This window comes from Phascolarctos cinereus, unplaced genomic scaffold, assembly GCF_003287225.1.
Source record: "Phascolarctos cinereus isolate Bilbo 61053 unplaced genomic scaffold, phaCin_HiC Scaffold_5;HRSCAF=322, whole genome shotgun sequence".
NCBI classification, from domain to species: domain Eukaryota; kingdom Metazoa; phylum Chordata; class Mammalia; order Diprotodontia; family Phascolarctidae; genus Phascolarctos; species Phascolarctos cinereus.
In genome coordinates this window covers 140681219-140701998 of record NW_027555958.1, presented here as the reverse complement: position 1 = coordinate 140701998, position 20780 = coordinate 140681219, and the positions used below count along the sequence as shown (strand labels likewise).

Below are 20780 nucleotides of genomic sequence, written 5' to 3'. Positions count from 1 at the left end.
CCATAAGTGTGATGTACATGAAAATATTAGAAAGCATATGAATTGACACAGAGAAGTATTCAGATCATGGAAAACAATAGAAATGTCTTCGCTCTATCGGTTACGCTTACACTTAATTCCCCTCCATATACCCCACAATAGGTGACACTGATCTCCTTGATGTTCCTTCTTATAAAGCACTCCTCTGGACTCCATTCATTTTCACTGGCTGTTCCTCGTGCCTGGAATTCTCCCCTTCCTTGTCTCAACCTTCTAGTTTCTTCGCAGGCTCAGCTAAAATCCCACTATCAACAAGAAGCCTTTGCTGGTCCCCCTAAATGCTAGCGCCTTCCATTTTGAGATGATCTCCCCAATTATCCTGCATATCTTGTTTTAAGCCAAAGTTTAAAACTACACTATGACTCCACTCCGTATATCTTGTTTGTGCCTAGCTTTCCGCATGTTGTCTCCCTCATTAGATTGTAAGCTTCTTGAGGACAGGGGCTGTTTTTAACTTCCTTTGTACAGTACATAGCACAGTGCCTGGCACATAGGAAGAGCTAAATAAATGCTTGTTGACTTGGAAAGAACAAAAAATTCCAAACAAAATGCTGAGGCAATCCTAATGATTAATCTCAGCCTTTTCTTCTAACAGGAATGCTGGAGGGCAGAACACTAAACCCCACCCAAAGCCTTCCTTTATCCACCTCTGCTGGGTCTCAATTACATAGAACAAAATGTTCACCTACCCCCACCCTCTTGCCAGGTGTACCTTCTGCCCCCTGCAATCTGTAGGGCCCAGGCAGTCAATCCTTTGTTCCTGCTTCTGACTCTGTACTTGTCCACCATGGAGTACCTTCCCCCTGGACCTACCTCTACTCCCTGTAGCTCTCTTTTACATGTTGTCTTCCTCAATCAGAAAAGATTTGTGGCCTCCGTGCTTAGCACAAAGCTTGGTACATAGTGAGTGCTCAGTCGGCATCTCCTCCAACTCCAACTTCCTCCTGCTCCAGTGGGAAAGTTCCTCCTCAGAACCTCTACTTTAGGAATGCTCATACCAGCCATGATTACTTCTGATACCAGCTAAACCCTCAATTCTACTGACTACTTGCCATTCTCCATCCTGTGCCACTCCCCCCCCACTTTCCAGCCCCCTTTCACCTGTTGTCTTCTCCCATCATAAAATAATGTAATTTCCTTGAAGGCAAATCGTCTTTCTTTTTGTATATATTGCTGTTCAGCACAGTGCCTGAACACATAGCAACTCTAAGTTTCAGAACACACTCAAAAGCACACTGACATTTCTTAAGTGTTCCAACTCCTTGTTTTTTAAAAAGGGGCTCATACTCTAAGACAAGAGTATCCCAAGCACGGGCATTTCTTCATACTTAAACAAAAAGAGAAGGAATTCTTTGTTTGGATTGTTATTCCTATATACTATTACTGCTAACTATCAGAATCCCTAGGTAGTGAATAGACAAATATATAACGGGCATATTAGAACCAAGCATACAGTAAACTTCCTGGATTATCAAACTAAGTTACCACCTAACTCCACTGCAAACTTTCCTCTCTTCAATGACGTTAAACTTTTTCTTCTCCCAATAAAATGGATATCCATCCAGATACATTCTGATTTTAATAGATATCATACAGATTTAAAACATCTTTTTTTTAAAATTATCAAGAGTCTGTTGGCTTCTGTCTCTCCCCATTTGTCATAATATTAATATGTACTGTAAATCTGTTTTAAATCTCCTATATTCTGAATCTTCTTCTCTATGAAAGTTCACAAAAATAAAGAAATATACCATCAAATGAATAGGATATCAAATTTTAGCTACATAAGATATTTTTCATCTGGAAAAAGTATTAAATGACAGACTTTGAGAACAAGAGAAATTATATGAGACTTTTAAAGGAAACAACTATTTATTTCATTCATTTTCATGCATACTTTTCAGCAGTATTCCATTTTTGTTTTGTTATGCTCATAAAACATTTTCTCCCAAAATATTATTTTTAAATCAGTTTGCATTGGTTCTTTAAATAAAAGGAGAACGAAAAAACGCTCCCAGATATGGATTTTTATCTTCCTCTGGAGGAATACCAGATGATCTCCATTTAAGGACACATAAAATAGCGGCTGCAGATTTTAGAGGCTACTTCATTTGCTTATGTGAAACTAATGTCAATGCATATTAAAATACAGAGTAAATGAATCGTTTTTTAAAATTTCATAGTTATACACTGAACACAAGCAGAAATAAACAAGAAATCTCTAAAACAATAAATCACTTTAAAAAGAGATTTTGGAATGCTTTTGTACCTTACAAATATTAAACTTAAGCTTTTATTTCTGAAAGTAGAAATAAAAAAGTTTCAAGCAAATAATTACCTAGAAGAGATATATACACATATAAAACACACATTAGTAAAAACCCTTTAACTGTTTTAACAAATTTGAATTTAACTGTATATATATCCGTATTAAGCATATATTTATAGATCCCTCCATATATGTAAGTAAATTAGAGAAAGGCACAACCTTTGGGATCCAGCCTAAAGGTAGCTGAAATAAGAACTAATCCAGCAGAGATGCAGCATTTGTATGTGAACTTCTTGGTGAAACCCATGCCATATAGAAATGTGCCAAGTCTGTGACTATTCTCCCCAGACACCAAGGTAGAACAGGGGTGTTAAAAGCAATGGCTTGTGTTTTTGTTCTTGATTAACTTTCAAACAAATGTCCTTTTACAAAAGCATTAATGAATGATTACTACTAAATGTATATGTGCGCATTTGTGTGTGCACGTGTGCATGTGAACACCTGCTAAGGGTGCGTCAACTTGTGTTTAAATGAAAAAATTCAATTCCTTGTAATTTTTAATATTATGCAATTATAGGATTAAATATAAAACTGTACAGAGATAGCACTTTGGCCCAATGACTCAATGGAAATGCTTCTAATTACAAGCTTCAAGTTCATTATTGTTACTGCAACTTTAAAGAAAAGTTCTGTAAACAAATCATTTACTACTTGAAATTTTACAATATACAAAGTGTCTCTAAACTTGCAAAACTTTACAATACACAAAAATATCTTTAAGCCCAAGGGGGGGGGGAAATCCTTTAAAAGCTTTCTGAGCAAAAACAAAATATCAAGAGCAAATAAGGCACTCTCCTTTATCCAAGAACCAGCCTTATAGTTGACTATTTGCTTTTTTTCAGTAAATAAATGCTGATGACCTTTACATTTCTAAAATAATATTAATCACAGTTCCAGTGAGTTTGGTTGGATAATTTCAGTGTTGGGATATATGATAACCAATCACAACTTCTCAATTACTATATGACATCATGCATGGGTCCTCCCCCTGAAACTCCTGAGTTTTTTCTTTCTCCACCGACTTCAACTGTTTTCACAAACGTGGTGACACTCAAAAAAAGTTGCCAGCAAAACACCAGGACTTCAGACAGCCAAGAGCACACTGCCTATGTGCTCATAATTATCTGAGCAGCCAAGGTAAGAGACTTTTTTTTTAAACTATCTTTGGTAACTCTTTAATTCACTACTCAGATTTTAGTCTTTTTTATATATGTTGAAACAAACCATGATGATGTTTTCGAATGATTTGTGTACTTTAATCATTTTAGTTCCGAGCCAGCCAACATCATGTAAAAATCTAATTAAAAAATTTACTTCTAAGTAAAAACACTTTCCCCGGAACACATTAATTAATGCATACATCTCAGAAAAGTATTTTTTCCATCTTTGAGAGGGATAAGTCCTTTAAATACACATACATACATACACATACACACACACACACACACACACACACACACACACACACACACATTTCAAGGTCAAAAAGTCTGCAGGACTAATTAACATACCTTGAACAGAAATTCATTTTTTAAATATCAAATATAAATTTATATTCATTTTAGCATCTTTCATAACACTGCTATTATATGCCTCCTCCTTCCTCACTCCTATTGATTAATTTTAACTGAAAAAATTAAGTTAAGAGGTAGCACCAGGATGATTTTTACTTGGATCTTATTAAATTGCAAACATTCATGTGACTATAAAATTGACAAGATTTATTTGGTTGTTTCAATGATAGTTGCAACTCTATACTGAAATTAACAAACTGAAGAGTGTATAAGCCATAAACTTTTAAAAAATATTTCAAGGCTTTTTTTTCTTCTCAAAAGAATTTCTTTTTAAAAAGAAGCACTTCTACATGACCTAACATCATGTTAAAAATCATGATCTAAGTGAAACTGAATACCAAGCATTAAAAGCTGCTTGGTGATCCTCAAAATATTTATCAAACATAGAGCAAAATAGTCTTTACTAATTATATAACAATCACTTGCCTTTAATAATGTAGGGTACTTTCTGTTAGAATGAATTTTTTTTTCCCCTTCTATGTTCTTATCTTCACTTGGAGTAAAATATGGTTCTAAGACATAATTTTACCTACATGCCCTAGGATTTTACTTGAAGCTTCAAGCATCACTGATTTTTTTTTTGGGGGGGGAGACCTTGTTTTCACTAGAACAGGAGTTTTTAACCTTTTTTGTGTCATGGAACCCATTAACAATCTGTAGAGGCTTATGGATTCCTCAGAATAATGTTCTTAAGTGTGCAAAAATTAAATACATAAGACTATAAAGGAGACAGTTACTTTGAAATAAATTTATCAAAATACTAAAAATCAGGTTCGTAAGCCCCAGGTTAATAACCCCCGATTTAGAAAAAGAGCACAAATTCCATCCAAAAGTCCCTTTCCACCTCTAACATGCCATTTTTCCCCTCTGATATTTTACCTTAGTTTGTAGAGCTGCCTGTGCAATTAAGAAAATTTTAGGAAGCATTAACTATGGACTAAATAATCTTTAAGAAAGAATATGAGCTTTGGAGTCAAAGGACCGGGGTTGAAATTATTACTCTGCTACTTACTTATGTACAATCGAAAGCTACTTAACTTCCAAGGCTCAGTTTCCTCATCTCCAAAATTAAAGAGTTGGGAGACCCCTTCTAGCTTTAAACTGATGAACTAATGTGTCACTTATTTACATAATGATGCAACTCTTTTAAGAATGTGCTGTTTATTTCTATAAACCACCTATTAGGTACAAGAGTACATATAATTCTGTTTTAGAAATTATCAGACCAGTTCAAGATTAACTTATATGCCTTATATTTTAAGTTGGTGAGTCCCCATTAGAATTCAAAGAGCTACTCTCTAAAAGATTAACAAAATTTAAAATCCATGCTACAACAAGGAATTGAGAAAACCTTGGATGAATAAATACACTGCTAAAAATCAATATGTTCTATTTTCATAATAGATTTTTATTTATACATACTCAAGCTTAAAAGGCAGTTTTTTAAACTAAAACTGGAGCTTCTGGCTAAAAGCTGAATCAACAAATATAAATTAATGCCTAGAATGACCACTTTGTATTCCTAGCATTCCATAGCTTGGTTCCCGAGTATAATTTAAGATGTACTAGAGAGAAAAAAAAAAGATGTACTAGAAAAATGCAAAGAATGATAGAATTTATTAAACTGATGGCAAGAAGGGTTAAGTGGCTTGCCCATAGTCATATAACTTCTTACTATTAGAAGTAGGACCAAAAAAAAAAATCTAAGTCTCCTGATTCCAAAGTCACCACTCCTTCCTGAGATTACTTTGCTATTCCCACTTGCTCTGTTGACACCTGAAATTACAATAACATGGAACAAAACTTTTCACTCCACCATAAGATATAAAGCTTAAAATGTAAAATATTTGAGACAGCTGACTTAAATTCACACTAACGTATATATAACTAAAAGCTGATTTTTATATTAGGTTTCAACTGGAGAATGACAGGAGAATGCAGGGGTACTAGTTACCTGAATAAGAAACACAGTAGATGTTCCTTGAAGAGAGAGGAAACAAAAGAGGCCTAGAAAGGAGAGGTTGAGAGATTCCAAAAAAATCAAAGTTCCCAAACACAGCAGTTCATGATTATGCCTTGATTCAGCTGAATGCAATTAATTCAGTCCCATAAACATTAAGCACTTATATGCAAAGCACATGCTAAGAGCTAGGGAAGAGAGTTTAATTTCACTAATGTCATAGAGGGCCCTGCATTTTGATAAGGGCTCCAATTTGAGCAATGTAGGTTTCTCATGTGAATTTCCTCTTCCTAAGCACTTAGTGAAATGATTTGGCAACAATATCTCCATCATCAGACAGACAGTGAGTATTCAAGTTCTTTCACTATATTGGCACTTCACAGGATAATAGAGAGTATCATCTACAGGGCTGAAAAATATCATAAAATTCTATTATGAAACTAGTTTATCACAGAATAAGCTTCATTATATTTTGAGTCAAATCATGTGCCTTTAGTAGGTCAAACTGCAAGGCAGCATGACAACATGTGTAAAGGCCCAGTCTTTAAGTCAGAAGAACTCCTGGAATTCCTGTCCTTCCTCTGATAAACACTAGCTGTGTGACCATGGAATGTCACCCTCTGTCTGTATCAGTTCCCTCATCTATAAAAAGAGGATATTAATAGCACGTACCTCCCGGGAGTTGTTGTGAAAATAAAAGATTTGTAAAGTGCTTTACAAATCTTAAAGCACTATATAATTGCTAGCTATTTTATTGCTTTTATTATTATTTTATTCCCTTGCCAGGTAGATTATCAAAGGTCCATGCCACCACCACTACTATTGATCACCTCATTTTGTTCTCCACCCCTTCCCATTAAAGTGTGCATGGAACCTATTAAGTTTCAGAAAATTATGACATGTTTACTGATATTAATTACTTTTAAATCTCACTGTTGCTACTTTAAAGGGAGAAATTAAAAGTCATTTGCTAATTCTTGATGTAAATACACAAATAATATTTTTAAATTTGGCATGTACTGATGCAGGACATTGTAAAAACAAAAGTAATAAAACTGTTAAACAGAAGGAATTAAATCTTCTAAAATACTGACATCAGTTGGAAGCTCTGAAGAGAAATCAGGGTTTTCAATTTGTACAATTTCACTAATTAAAATTCATTTCAAATGGTTTTAAATTTTAAATTTCAATTTATTAAATTTGAAATCTGAAACTTAAATTTATACAGAGTATTATTTTCTTAATGGACAAAATGTTCAATGTCTAGCACCATAGGATACAGCGATGTGATTCCTTTCCTTAGATAACCTACTCCACTGAAGATGTTACTTTGAAAGCTGCCTTTTTTCAGTGAACAAATATAAATGTGCATATGATCCCTCATGACTGGAATGCTCTATTACTTCAACTCAGCTCAAATCCTATCATCTGCTGGAGGTCCCTTCCAGACACAAATACCTTGCTCTCTGAGAATACCTTTCATATGCTTTGTATAGATACTGGGTGTACCGTTATTTACATGTCACCTCATCAAAATGCAAATTCCATGAGGGCAAAGGCAGTTTTTACCCTTTTTTGCATCACCAGTTCCTACCAGCACAACACCTCCCACACCGCAAATCCTTAATATGCTCTTGTAAACTGGCTGGCTGATCTTAAATAGGCACTCATTGCTCATTTCTCAGGATTCAAAAGGCTAAGTTTGAGATGGGGGTGGCTGGGCCGCAGAGAGGAGAGAGGTGGCATTGGAGAGTGCAATGGTGTTGCATGCTAGTCCTTTTGGGTCATTTATGCATTGACAAGTTAAAAAATTCAAGTAACCTCTTTCTTAACCCTCCTTCAAGCTACCTCTTCCCCAGTCACCCTTGATTTCACTGTGAGATCTGGTGACATGAGAATTCTCTGTGAAATTTCTCTACAACTCTTATTGTACTGAATCAATCAATTTTTCCTGAAATATCAGGCACATATTTGACCAGAGGTGATCAGAAGTGCCACAAAGCAGATGTGTTCTTGAAGGGAAAGTATATTCAATTAGCTACAGTATCATAGCTAAATACCCAGGCCATATACATGGCCTTTGTGGCCATGGGCAAAAAAGGAACACTAATACTCTCCTCTCTTCTTTTTCAACTATTATTTGTCTGCAGTAAAAAAAAAATAATAATAATAATTAAGTCAAACATTAAACATTAAGACTAGACAAAAAGAAAATTTATACAGTAGTCTGAGGGCCTCTAGTGGTCATGTATGCTACCATCCAAACTTCAACAGTTTAAAAAAAAAAAGTAAGGAATCCCTCTTCTTTATCCCACATTTAGGAAAGAAGGAAAGAGAACAAGGGGGAAGGCCTAATGGAAAGGGAGACAGAGAGAGGGCAAGGGGAAGAGAGAGGGGGATGGAGAAAGGGGGAGAAAGGGAGAGAAAGAGAGCTCACACAAGTTCTGCTTCCCTGAAGTTAGAAAAGATTTTTCAAATTGATTCATATGAAAAGGAGCAATTAAAGTTCAATTAAGAGTGAGGGTGACTACAATGGCAAAGACATACCTTTTTTCATCTGTTTTCAATAGTTACTAGGATAAAAACACATATAACAAGGTCAACAGAAAATATGAAGCAATAAAAGATCAACAAGTGTTGCTTTTCTAACTAATAGATTAGCTAACTACAGTTTTAAAGTCTAGAGGAGTCAGCTCGTTAAAAGGCCAATTCAATTGAGGGTAAAACTTTATGCTTCAAAGATTTCATTCCGAATAAATGAATAAATAAAAAAAAATTAAACACTGTGCTGCTGTCAATGAGCTCACACTCTAATAGAGGAGACAACACAAAAGACAGGTAAACTAAAGTGGGGCTGGTGGCAAGGCCCAGAGGTCATCAGTTTACTCAAGAATTTAAGATGCTGGTGAGACAGTCTTCAGGGCTTTAAGGCAGGACAGATGGTAAGCCTTGTTGCTCTCTAGAAGCAGCATAAGGCTGTGTGTTAAGGTCTGATTATCACCAGGCAATCACCAGATAGGTAATATTACAGAAATTACAAAAGAACTTCTTGAAGGTATGGTTTAGATTCGTAGATCTGTAAAATGCTGCTCCTCCATGGCAGCCTTAATTAAGTCTTCGGTAGTTTCCCATTTAAAAATATTGAAAATAAAGTGAATCAGCCAAAACTGCCTTCTAGATACAGACAAGAGTAATGATATAATAGACTGCAGATGACTCTTATGGTGAATTCCCTTAATATCAACTTACCCAAAAGCAGTGCAAGGATAATCAACTCTATAAAGTTGTTAGTAATCAAACAGATTTTATCCCAAAAGTATCCAAAAACTATTATCTACATCCCTTTCTCTAAATTGATTCAATTTGTAAAATAGGCATAGTAGCAAAATAAAATCTTCAAGCCCAGATTTGTTAACAACAGAAAAATCCAGGCAGAAATAAAAAGGAAGTTTCATAAATTAGAGCTGTTCAGTCAGGGGATCCTTTGACAAGAAATTCTGTTTAATTGGGATAGAGAATGGTAAATTGCCAGGAAATTCTGCAAATTCTAAGTACTAAAAAGGAAAAGCGAAATTCTAAAAAGGACTACAAAGTAGAGCAGAAATAATACAACTGGCATAACTCTAATGCATAATGTACTGCAGAACTCATCACTATCCTTCCAAACAAAAAATTTTCATCTATAATCTATTAGTATTTTTTTCAAGAATACTCATGGGGCCTGGAAGCTTCATTCAAAAGCAGAGAGGCTGAACAGCCAGCTGCTGAGTAACTTATGTAGGGGATTCTTATAAATGCATGAATTCAAGTAGATGAACTATGAGAGCCTTTTCAACTCCTGAGACATGGAGAATGCTGTCATTTCATAATGTGAGCAAACGGAATTCTCTTTTCAAGTAAATTTGTTGATAATACCCCTCCTGCCCTCAATTTTGGTACTTTGGTGGGACTGAGCTATCCTGACTGGTGGAATCAGTGAGTGAAAACTCACCCAACCACACATCATCTAATAGGTCCAAGATTATTCCTTCTATCCTGTCCAACCATCCACAAAGAGACCAGTAGACACATAGCCTACAACTTGTCTCCACCTCTTTCTCTTAGAATGAAAATCAGTACTATAATTGCTACTGTAAAGGCATGATAATCTACTGTCCTATAGTTTTCATTCATAATCTACATGAATGCCGAGACCAAAACACCCTTCCCTGCAAACCACTTCCCATGTGTTTTATCCTTCTAAGGACACTGCACTATATTAGTATGCTGTAAGTTTCCTCAGGTTTCTTGCAAAATTTCTCTCCGTACCCAACCACTTCTGAAACATCCACATTTCCCAAGCTCCTACCCTCAGCTGTAGTTTCCTGCTTACTCTTCCAAGTTTGGTATGGCAAAGAGCATAATACCTCTATTCCATAAGATGCAAAACTGCCTGCAGAATTAAAGAAAAAAAGAGAGACTAGAGTGGGGTAGTAGAAGTGGAGGCCTGGGTAATGGATAAGGAGGCTGAATGCCCAGGAATCCTTCTCAGTTACCAACTTGAACATTCAATGTGCCTCAATTTTTTCACCAAAGAATACCAAACCATGAGGAAAAAAATTTGCAAGCACAGCTCTATTAAAATATAACTTCCTTGAGGAGCTGGCACATAGTATATTTAAATGATATACTATAAATAAACATTTATAATTCAATTGATGATAATATTTAAATATTATAAACTGGCTGGCTGATCTTAAGTAGGCACTCATTGCTCATTTCTCAGGATTCAAAAGGCTGAAGTTTGAGATGGGGGGGCGGAGATGGTACTGGAGAGTGCAATGGTGTTGCATGCTAGTCTTTTTTGGTCCTTCATGCATTGACAAGCTAAAAAATTCAAGTAACCTCTTAACCCTCTTCAAGCTACCTTTTCCCCAGTCACCCTTGATTTCACTGTGAGATCTGGTGACATGAGAATTCTCTGTGCAATTTCTCTACAACTCTTATTTACAAATATTTAATAAATATTTAAAATAAATTCTGTGAAGCGAGGGTTTATTCTGTATTTTCAAACTGAAGTCTACAGAAAGTAGTAAATTATTTGGTTTTAAAATCATTTCCTCTTCCTTCCCATTTATACTTTCTATTAATAAACAAAAGGTTAGAGAACAACCAGCAAAAGAAACAAAGGTAACCAACAGGCTTAGAAAACCCATATCAAAAAGTGATGATTAACTGTATTGCCTTGAAAAAATTTATGTACTCCTAGAATAAACAAGGAGTACTTTTTTCATATAAAACTGCTACCTATTATTTGGATTTCAAAAGATTATTCCACAATAAGAGTGTTCAGATTCTAAATGCTGAGATCACAAATACCCTTCTTTTTTTTTTCCCATGTACCTATATAATACAAATTCACATTCAAAAAATAGAGTGTTACATGAGATAACAAGGTCAGGATCCAAAATATAGTCCCATAACTGATTATCTCAAGAGTTTAATTTTTAAATAGCAGGCAAAACATGAGTTTTTATCTCCTCTGCTAGACTCCGTCAAAGATCACTTATGGCTACTAACAGGCTCAGTTGTGGGAGATAACGAAAAGGTATGCAAGCTACAGCCAGTATGGCTGTTTGTGAAAAGAAAAACAAATACCAACCTGTCAACCATGGCAAAAATTTAGCTATAATGTAATGTAGGTCAAAAAGAACTTTCAAAAACAGAAGTCAGTTGAGAGAGAGAGAGACAGAAAGAGAGAGAGTGCCCTACCTTTGTGGATAAAAATCTGATTTCAGTAGCAATATGTGGTTACTACTATGTTCTCAGTAACCTACTGCAGTTGTCACTGATCACAATCTGGAATTTGCCACCACAAATATAGGTTTCAGTTAATTGGTTACATACTAACCAACAGTTCAGTATTTAAGTCACACATGTTTTTAACCTAATCATATTTATAAAATACATTTTTAAATTATTTCAGAAATATGAACATGAGACAAAAAGATCATAGGGAAGAAGACCCATCTTTGCCTTTGGCTCCCTTAATGCCAATCTGCTGCTTCTAGGGCCAAACCTCCTCCTTTCTCAATGAACCTGGACAATTAACGAGGTCAAACTTTTAAGGCACATTCTCATTAGCTCTAAAATTCTATGACTTTAAGACACATTATTAATATTAATATAACAACTGATCAATTATACTTTCTTAAAAGACTGTGAGTATATTGAGAAGCAGCATAGTATACTGGATAGAGAACTGGCCTCTAAGACAGAAAGGTATGAGTTCAAGTCCCTCCTCTAATTTATATTCACCATGTGACCCTGGGCAAGTTATATACTCTATCAAGGTTCCAAGACATCTCGTTAAGACTACAGATTGCAAAAAGGTACCAACTTAAATTAGTAAGGTATGTTCCTCAAAGAGCTCTCCCTATACCAAAGAAGTCACAAGTCTAATCTCCAGCTCCATTTTTTTAAAAAAATCATTCTTTATTCAATTCTACGCAAAATTCTATGCAAAAACAAAAGTTTTTAACCAGACTTTTGCACTTGCTTTCTTTAAAGCTGCTAATTTCCTTCTTGTTCCATATCATCTTGCTCCATACTTTCTAACTTATTTATGTCTGGTGCAAGTTTTGTTGTTGCCACTCAGTCGTTTCAGTCATGCCTGATGCTCCACAACCCCATTTGGGGTTTTCTTGGCAAAGATACTGGACTGGTTTGCCATTTCCATCTTCAACACATTCTTTCTTTCTTTTTTTCTTTTGTGAGGCAATTGGGGTTAAGTGACTTGCCAGGGTCACACAGCTGATAAGTGTCAAGTGTCTGAGGCCAGATTTGAACTCAAGGAGCTTGGCCTTCCTGACTTCAGGGCTATCTCTGCTCTATTTGCTACACCAAATTTCCATTTACCTAATTATGTCCTGACAATAACCGAGAACCTAGTTCCCCAGCAAATGCACCACTTATTATCTATTCCTATGTCCTACACAGTGGGGAGAGCACTGGCTACAGAGTCAAATGACCTGCATTCAAAATCTTACTTCTTTTTGGGGGGAGTTAAGTGACTTGCTCAGGGTCACACAGTGTCAAGTATTTGGTCTGAGGTCGCATTTGAACTCAGTCCTCCTGACTTCAGGGCTGGTGCTCTATCCACTGCACCACCTAGCTGCTCCCTTTTTTTTTTGTCAAGGCAATAAGGTTAAGCGACTTGCCCAGGGTCACACAGCTAGTAAGTGTAATGTGTCTGAGGCCAAATTTGAACTCAGGTTTTCCTGACTCCAGGGCTGGTGCTCTATCCACTGCACCACCAAGCTGCCCCTTCTCCAAAATCCTACTTCTGACATCACATCCATACTTTGTGACCTGGGCAAGTCACATAAGCTTCCAGGGCCTCATTCTTCTCATTTGTAAGATAAGAAGGTTGGCCTAAATGTCCTCTGAAGTCTCTTCTAAGGCCAGGTCTATGATTCTATAAACCTCACCCTGCCTTGACCATCTTGTTTTTCTCTGTCCAACCACTGACATAAATAATCATTGGTGAGTTCACTCTACTAACACCCTGACCTATTGAGTCACCAAGCTCTTCAAACTTCCACACCTCTACCCTCATCATCATCATCATCATCATCATCATCATCATCATCATCATCATCATCATCCAGTGATTTATGGTTTGCAAAGTATTTTTTACAAATGTCTCATTTTATCCACACAACAACCCTGGGAGGTACTTTATCATCCCACTTTGGCACACAAGAGGTTAAATGACCTGTCTAGAGTCATACAGGGAAACGTCTGAGACTGAATTTGAACTCAGGGCTTTCTGACTTGAGACCCAGTACCCTATCCACTCTGCCACCTAGCTACTGCTATCTAGGATAGCCAAAGAGGGGGTCACATAGACCACATGATCACCCCAAACCGCTTCACTTCTACAGTTTTGAACTATAAGTTTCTCTTATTTAATCACAATTCTGTCATTCCACTGCCTCAACTCTTCCTGAACTTGCTTTTGCCACTCATGACAGTTTTACTTTCCCATCCTGTTCTTCTAGTCCACCACCTCTATTCTGATTTCACTTCCCTCACAGCCTCAACTCAGGTCAACCATTTCAAACAAGAACTGCTACCTAGGAATGAACATCTTCCCTTTTACCAATTCAATTCCATTGTTCCTGCCCCTGTAATACACAGACCTGGGTCGCTACCTCACCTATGCTCCCCAGCTACTGAAAACTGCAAAGAAATGAAACCGTACTGACTGGATATCCTACAAATGTTACGCTATCGAAGCTTAATCAGGCCTTCCCAGATACACTGTATCTTTTATTTGTAATTTTTATTTGACCGATTCTGTCAGACTCCCATAATGACCCATCTAAACATTCTCTCTCCTCAAGCCCTCAACTCTTAATACCTCCTCTCTTAACAGATGACTACCTTCTACAGAGGACATCAAAAGCATCCGAGAGCCACTTTTTCTACACCTTGAAACCTTTCTATGATGAACTGAGTCAAATTCATAAAAAATACAAGTCATGCTCCCAATGCTCTAAGTCATTACTGATCAGAAAAATGCAAATTAAGACAACTCTGAGGTACCACCTATCAGATAGCTACTTATCAGAGTGGCTAATATGACAGAAAAGGAAAATGTTGGAAGTTGGAGGGGTTGTGGGGAAATTGGGATACTAATGCACTATTGGTGGAGATGTAAATTGATCCAACCATTCTGGAGGGCAATTTGGAACTATGCCCACAGGGCTATAAAACTGTGCACACCCTTTGATCCAGCAAAACCATTGCTAGCTCTATAATCCCAAAGGCATCCAAAAAGGGAAAAGGACCTATTTGTACCAAAATATTTAGAGCAGCTCTTTTTATGGTGGCTAAGAAATGGAAATCAAAGGGATGTCCACCAAATTGGGAAGAGCTAATGAAGCCATGGTATATGACTTTAATGGGATATTATTGTACTTTAAGAAATGACAAGCAGGATGATTTCAGAAAAATCTGGAAAGACTTACATGAACTGATGCATTGGAAAGGGAACAGAACCAGGAAAATGTTGTACACAGTAACAGCAATATTGTTTGATGAAGAACTGTGAATGACTTAGCTTTCTCAGAAGCACAATGATCTAAGACAATCCCAAAGGACTCATGATGAAGCACACTATCTGCCTCCAGAGAAAGAACTCATATTTACTGAATACAGACTGAAGCATGCTATTTTTCCATTTTCTTTCTTTTTCTTCTTTTATTCAAGTCTTTTTTGTACAAAATGAGTAATATGGAAATCTCTTACATAAACTGCACAGGTATAACCTATACTATTTGACTGCTTACCATCTCAGGGACAAGGGAGGGGAAAAAGTGGGTGAGGGAAAAAAATTTGGAACTCAAAACTTTAAATAAAAATTTTAAAAATTAAAAAAAAAACACCTTTCTATGGATTCATCTATCATCTCCTTTCTTTCAGTCTCAGAGGATCAAGTGGTCCTTTTCTTGGCAGGAGTAACTTACCAGATACATCCTTTGATACTATCCTTCTTCAAGCCCCTACACTATCAATTAATCCTCTCATATCTTCACAGTCTCTATTTCAATCCCTCTGACTTGTAAACATGATGGGTCTCATCAACATGACAAAAAACCTTTCCTAGACCTTACTGCGTGGCTGAAGCTTTCTCCTCCTGCCTCACTGATAAATATTTAGAAAATGTAGTCAACATTGCTTCCATTTAATCATAAGCTCACTTACTCCTTAATTTCCTCTAAAGTTGGTTTGTCTTTACCCTTCTAATAAAGCTGCTCTCTCCAAAGTTAGTAATTATGTCTTAATTAGCAGATCCAATGGCTTTTTATCAATTCTTATCCTCCTTGATTTTTGATCTGCTTACCCCATCTTTTTGATATCTTCTTTTTTTCTCCTCATCTTTAACCTACTTCTCTCCAGACTCTCCCTGTCTAACCCACTCTCTTTTTCTTCACTGGTTCATCCTCCTCTCACATGCATACCCAGTTCAAGTGTAGTTGTCCCTGAAAGCTCTGTTCTCAGAATCTTCTTTATGTATGCTCTCTCTTTTAATGGTGTCATCCACTACCTTGTCTTTGATTATCACTTTTTATGTAGTTAACATATTCAGAGTTCCAATGGAAAATGCTAGAAACATTCTGCTTTCCTGCCCCCAAAAGCTCCAAAGGAGAGGGAGAGGGTGCCATTAAACCTTACCTTAATCTGAACATCAAGCTTTTAAACTGGGGAAGAACCTAAAAGGATGGGAGGAAATGTTACAGTTGGAGCTATAGCATACTTATGACACCAACTTATAAGTCAGAAACTGCCTATCACAGAAAACAATTCAACTACCTAACAAAGCTAGTAAAATATTTTTTGTACTGATAAAACTATAGCATTAAACTGTGTAACTTATTAAAACTTAACTGTTTAATAGCATCTAGGAATATATGACCATTAAAAAAAAAACTGAGTCTACCTTGCCAATTAACATTTTCCAATTCAGACATTTTATTTGGGCCCACTTCAACATACACCACATTGATTTCTATTGCAAACATTTATTTTAAAAAGAGAAAAAAGGCTCCCTGATTATCTTATGAGAAACAGCTATTTTCTTAAGGCTGCTAGAGAATCAATTGCTTAGTAAATCACCATTTTCAATGGTCAAATACTATACTGGTGAAACAGAGAAACATTTGCACACTGAGGCAGTCCAGTATTTCACATCCTGGCTTCATAGATACTTGAGAGATCTAGGAAGCATTACTAATTTTTAGTACATCCCAAATGTTTGCTACAGCAGACTCAATTGTGATACTGGGGCTTTGTTTTATGTAGTAGTAAAATAGTATTGTAAATAAAAATATCAATCCACATTAAAGTAAGATGGCAAGAGTAAACCTTAAAGAAGAAACCTTCTTCAAAGAGCATTTATACATGTTTCCAACATTTTTCTTCTTTTATTAGGTCCAGATTCTATATGCAAAAAGAAGATCAAATATCCAAAGACCAACATCTGTATAGATATTTTAAAATCTGAACAAACAGAAAACTACAGACAACTACTCTTTGCCTTCCTGGTATCATGGAGAAAGTCCAGTATCTCACCCGCTCTGCCATAAGAAGAGCTTCAACTATTGAAATGCCCCAACAAGCACGTCAAAATCTCCAGGAACTCTTTATAAATTTTTGTCTCATATTAATATGTCTCTTGCTTATATGCATTATTGTGATGCTTCTCTGAAGTTCTGATACTACTTCTGATTCCGCTGTTCATCAGCGTGGATCTAAAACCTGTCATGCAACAAGGAAAAGAAACTGAAACTGTAGAAGCAACCATTTTCTGGGCGCAAGAATATATCCATGAAAAGAATGTAAACGACAATCAGCTGATATATTCTCCTGCTGGATCCTTCAAACTTGGAAAATGTTTCTTTAAAAAAGTTATTTTCAAAAGCAATAGTCTAATTATGTGTGATGTAATGCTATTTGCTTATTAGGCACTGCTTATAAAAGGCTATGTTTTCTAATTCACACTATTAGTCAAATCCACTCTATATTCAAACCAAGTATTTCACTGTTTGGGGGTCTGTGTAATTTACATTTTATTGTTATACTCAGATATTAGATTTTTCAGTGCTTTAAAGACAATTACAAAAATAGCAATTCAAAAAAATGTTTCACCATTCAAATCTGGAGAGCTTCTTACAATCACTTCAACTTTAGAGTATTCATAAAATTGCAGGTATACTTTCATTTTTGTTATTGCTTAGAATCACAATCTACCAAACTAAAAGAAAAAAATTTTAATGAAATGTTAAAATAGAAAACTAGATTTTATTCTACACTGCTCTTCACCCCTATTTAAAGAAAGGGTACAAGAACAAAGAAAGACTGTAAAGTCCTAAATTTACCTTTTAGTAAAAAGTTTTCTATTACTTGCAGCTCCAATTAATTCAATATAACTACATATTGAATATACAAATGAGTAATTCAGATTTTTAGGTCAGTCAAATCTATTCTTCTTCCTAGGGTGTTATGTTCTGGTAGATAACGGAGAACAAGTCAATCAACACACTAGACAGAGTGATTAGCTGGAGATGTTCCCAAGACATTTTACTTCAAGGTATTTCTGCCAAAGCGTACAACTGAGACACAGGTTCACTGAGTACCATATATATCACATGGAAAAAAAAAAGATGTCATGTGTATCAGGATAAATTATCCCAGATTTTGAAAAATGAAAGGTAGCTATTTTATGCCATATATACTTATTACGCTAAACTTCTATAGACTATTAACATTCACCCCATATACTTCTTAAGGTGGGATATATTATCAGTAGTTCATAACTAAGAGACGTTTATTAAGCTCCTCTTTGACCTCAACTGAATTCAGCATCTACACTGACATTAAGATCAGAGGTGGACATGGTAGAGTACTTTTTAATTTGTTCTTTTGCTTAAAGGGTTTTTTTTAATCTTTAAGAAAATTAAGTTTTCTTTAAACCATGACAAATGGTCATTAAATTCTATGCCTTACGCATTAATATTTTAAAAAAATTTAAACCGGGATTTTATATTTATTAGTGCAAACAATTTTTTAAAATTTTTGTACCTTTGAGGCATATTCATAAACCAGCTGTTTTTGTGGTTTTAAAACAGGTCAACTTCTAAATAATTAATTCCTATCCAAAATACATGATAGCCTTATTATAGGTGCAGAGCTCCTACAAAAAGTTTTGACAATATTTTTCCTGTGGGAAAACTGCTTCAAGAATCATAAAATGCAACGGAAATAGGAGATTCTGGGATTACAGCAAGCATAGGAAAGACTGTGTCAGGAAAGCAGTGAACCAGAAAGTAGGCATGTAGTGACATCTGCTGGTATAGTAAAATACTGGACATGGAGTCAGAAGACCTGAGTTCAAGTCTCCTTTCAACTAACTTGCTCATTAGCTATGTGACCTCAGAATGAAGACATTAACTATTTTGACTTATCTCGGAAAATATAAGTAATGGTTCAGTGCTGATTAAGGGTTATGAACAGGCTAAACTGATCTTGTAAACCAAGTGTAAACCCTGAAATGTTAAGCTGTTTTCCTTCCAGTTGATTTGTTCACTGTGCTGATATTAAGTTTATTTTTTTTTAATATTTGAGAAGAATTCACCATAGTTTCTCCTAAGGAAAAGCTGTTTTATTTCCTCTCATGAATATAAAATGAACCTATACTGTCAAAAACCATAGAATATTATTACTTCTACACAGAAACTAATTCCTTCAAATCAAACTCTTAAGATCTTATACAGTGATTCAATGATAAACTACGTAAGGGAAAATAAGAAAGCTGTTGCATTAAAAATGATCAGATAGCAGATGTATAATACAATATGATTCAAGAAGAGAAAATTCTAACATTACAGTCTGATTAAAATTTTTAGAGAATTAGCTAATTTAAAAGACTATTTTGTATTATCATTTATATTGTGGTTGGTTAAAAAACTATCTGATAGCTAAATATGATGTTTAATACAGTCACAATCACCTATTTAAAAAAGAATGTTTTTGCATTTAATTACATTGTTTCTATAATGTGCTCATTTTAACATAACAATAAAACAATCTAAAATACTGAAGGTAGATTTGGCTTTGGAAGGTTGTTTTAAATACTGTATAGGAGCAGCAATGATTAGAGTCAAGATTACAACCTATGCTCACAAGAGGGCAGACTTCTATAAAATACAGGATGTTTTCCCCTAATAACCATACCTGAACATGCTACTAAATAAATACTCATTAATGTAAACTAAGAGTATGCTTTCCATTGCCAAAATACTGTACGTTCACCTGCATAAAAATTAGGTGCCAAACCCATACATACTTGATAAATTAAACAAGATATAAAAACCTGAAATGAATGGGATAAAGAGGATGGTCTGGAATGAGCCAGGGAGAAAACCACAAACAAAAAAAATCTGCCACCTTCAGTGGCAATAGGAAAATCAATTAAAATCTGCATTATTTGCAAGAATCACCTATACATTCATGCACAAAATGTCTTTGTTTGCATTCTTAGTTTTAGTGGATTCGAAAATAAAATATGCCAACATAAAATAATTATCTAGATGAGATATTTTCACAGTGAGCCCCTATCAGCACTCAAATTAGGTCTAACCTTACCTTAAAAAAAAAAACTCATTTATTCTTCCTAACAAAGCAGCTACTGTCTATAGCACAGGAAAATTCTAGGAGGAAAAAAACGTAAGTAGGCATGCAGCCTTAGCATAAAAAATTTTTTTTACTCTTGTCCCTTTCACAGGGACAAAAGATTATAGTCATGATTATATTTTTCCGCTCCTAAAGGAACTCTTTGATCTTAGAGAAATACGATGGACAAAATGGATGGGGGGAGGGGTAATCGGGGGGAACCAATGCTAGGGGATAAAAAAGGTCCCTTTCCCTTAGAGAGGCAGGAGTTTAAGGAACAGGATTAACTAGCATATAAGACAGATTCTAGGAAGAACAACAGGCTAATAGTTGGTAAAGCCTTTGTTAAAAATACCTTATTAAATGAACACCAATCAATCTCCTTTCAGGGTGAAGGTGAAAGTAAGAGTGGGAACTGTAATGGGCTTAAGAAAGTTTGTTGTCACCCAATGCATACTCTAAATATCCATGTAATGAGCTAATTATGAACACAGCAACTGCCTGGTCCCTCTTTGGAATCACAGTTGTTAAGGGTGACCAAAACTTGAAACTTGAAAGGAAATACCGACTGTAAACATTACTTTTTGGTCATCTGCAAATCCCCTATTTCTCTCTATCAATCTATTTTTGACAAGGTACCTTTTCATTCTATTCTGACAGA

The 20780-nt window shown here is 35.6% G+C and overlaps 2 protein-coding genes across 5 annotated transcripts in view; one reads left to right on the top strand and one right to left on the bottom strand.

Annotated features, from left to right (window-relative positions):
* Positions 1-20780, bottom strand: part of CEP85L (centrosomal protein 85L) — a 166545-nt gene that overhangs the window by 73330 nt on the left and 72435 nt on the right. The window lies entirely within an intron of this gene.
* Positions 3397-19552, top strand: PLN (phospholamban). The gene is made up of 2 exons (XM_020971601.2): positions 3397-3505; positions 16880-19552. Exon 2 carries the CDS (start codon positions 16998-17000, stop codon positions 17154-17156), a length of 159 nt encoding a protein of 52 aa, XP_020827260.1. The 5' UTR covers positions 3397-3505; positions 16880-16997; the 3' UTR covers positions 17157-19552.

Excerpts from the sequence above, each read along its gene's own strand:
- PLN (XM_020971601.2), top strand. The coding sequence starts at position 16,998 with ATGGAGAAAGTCCAGTATCTCACCCGCTCTGCCATAAGAAGAGCTTCA.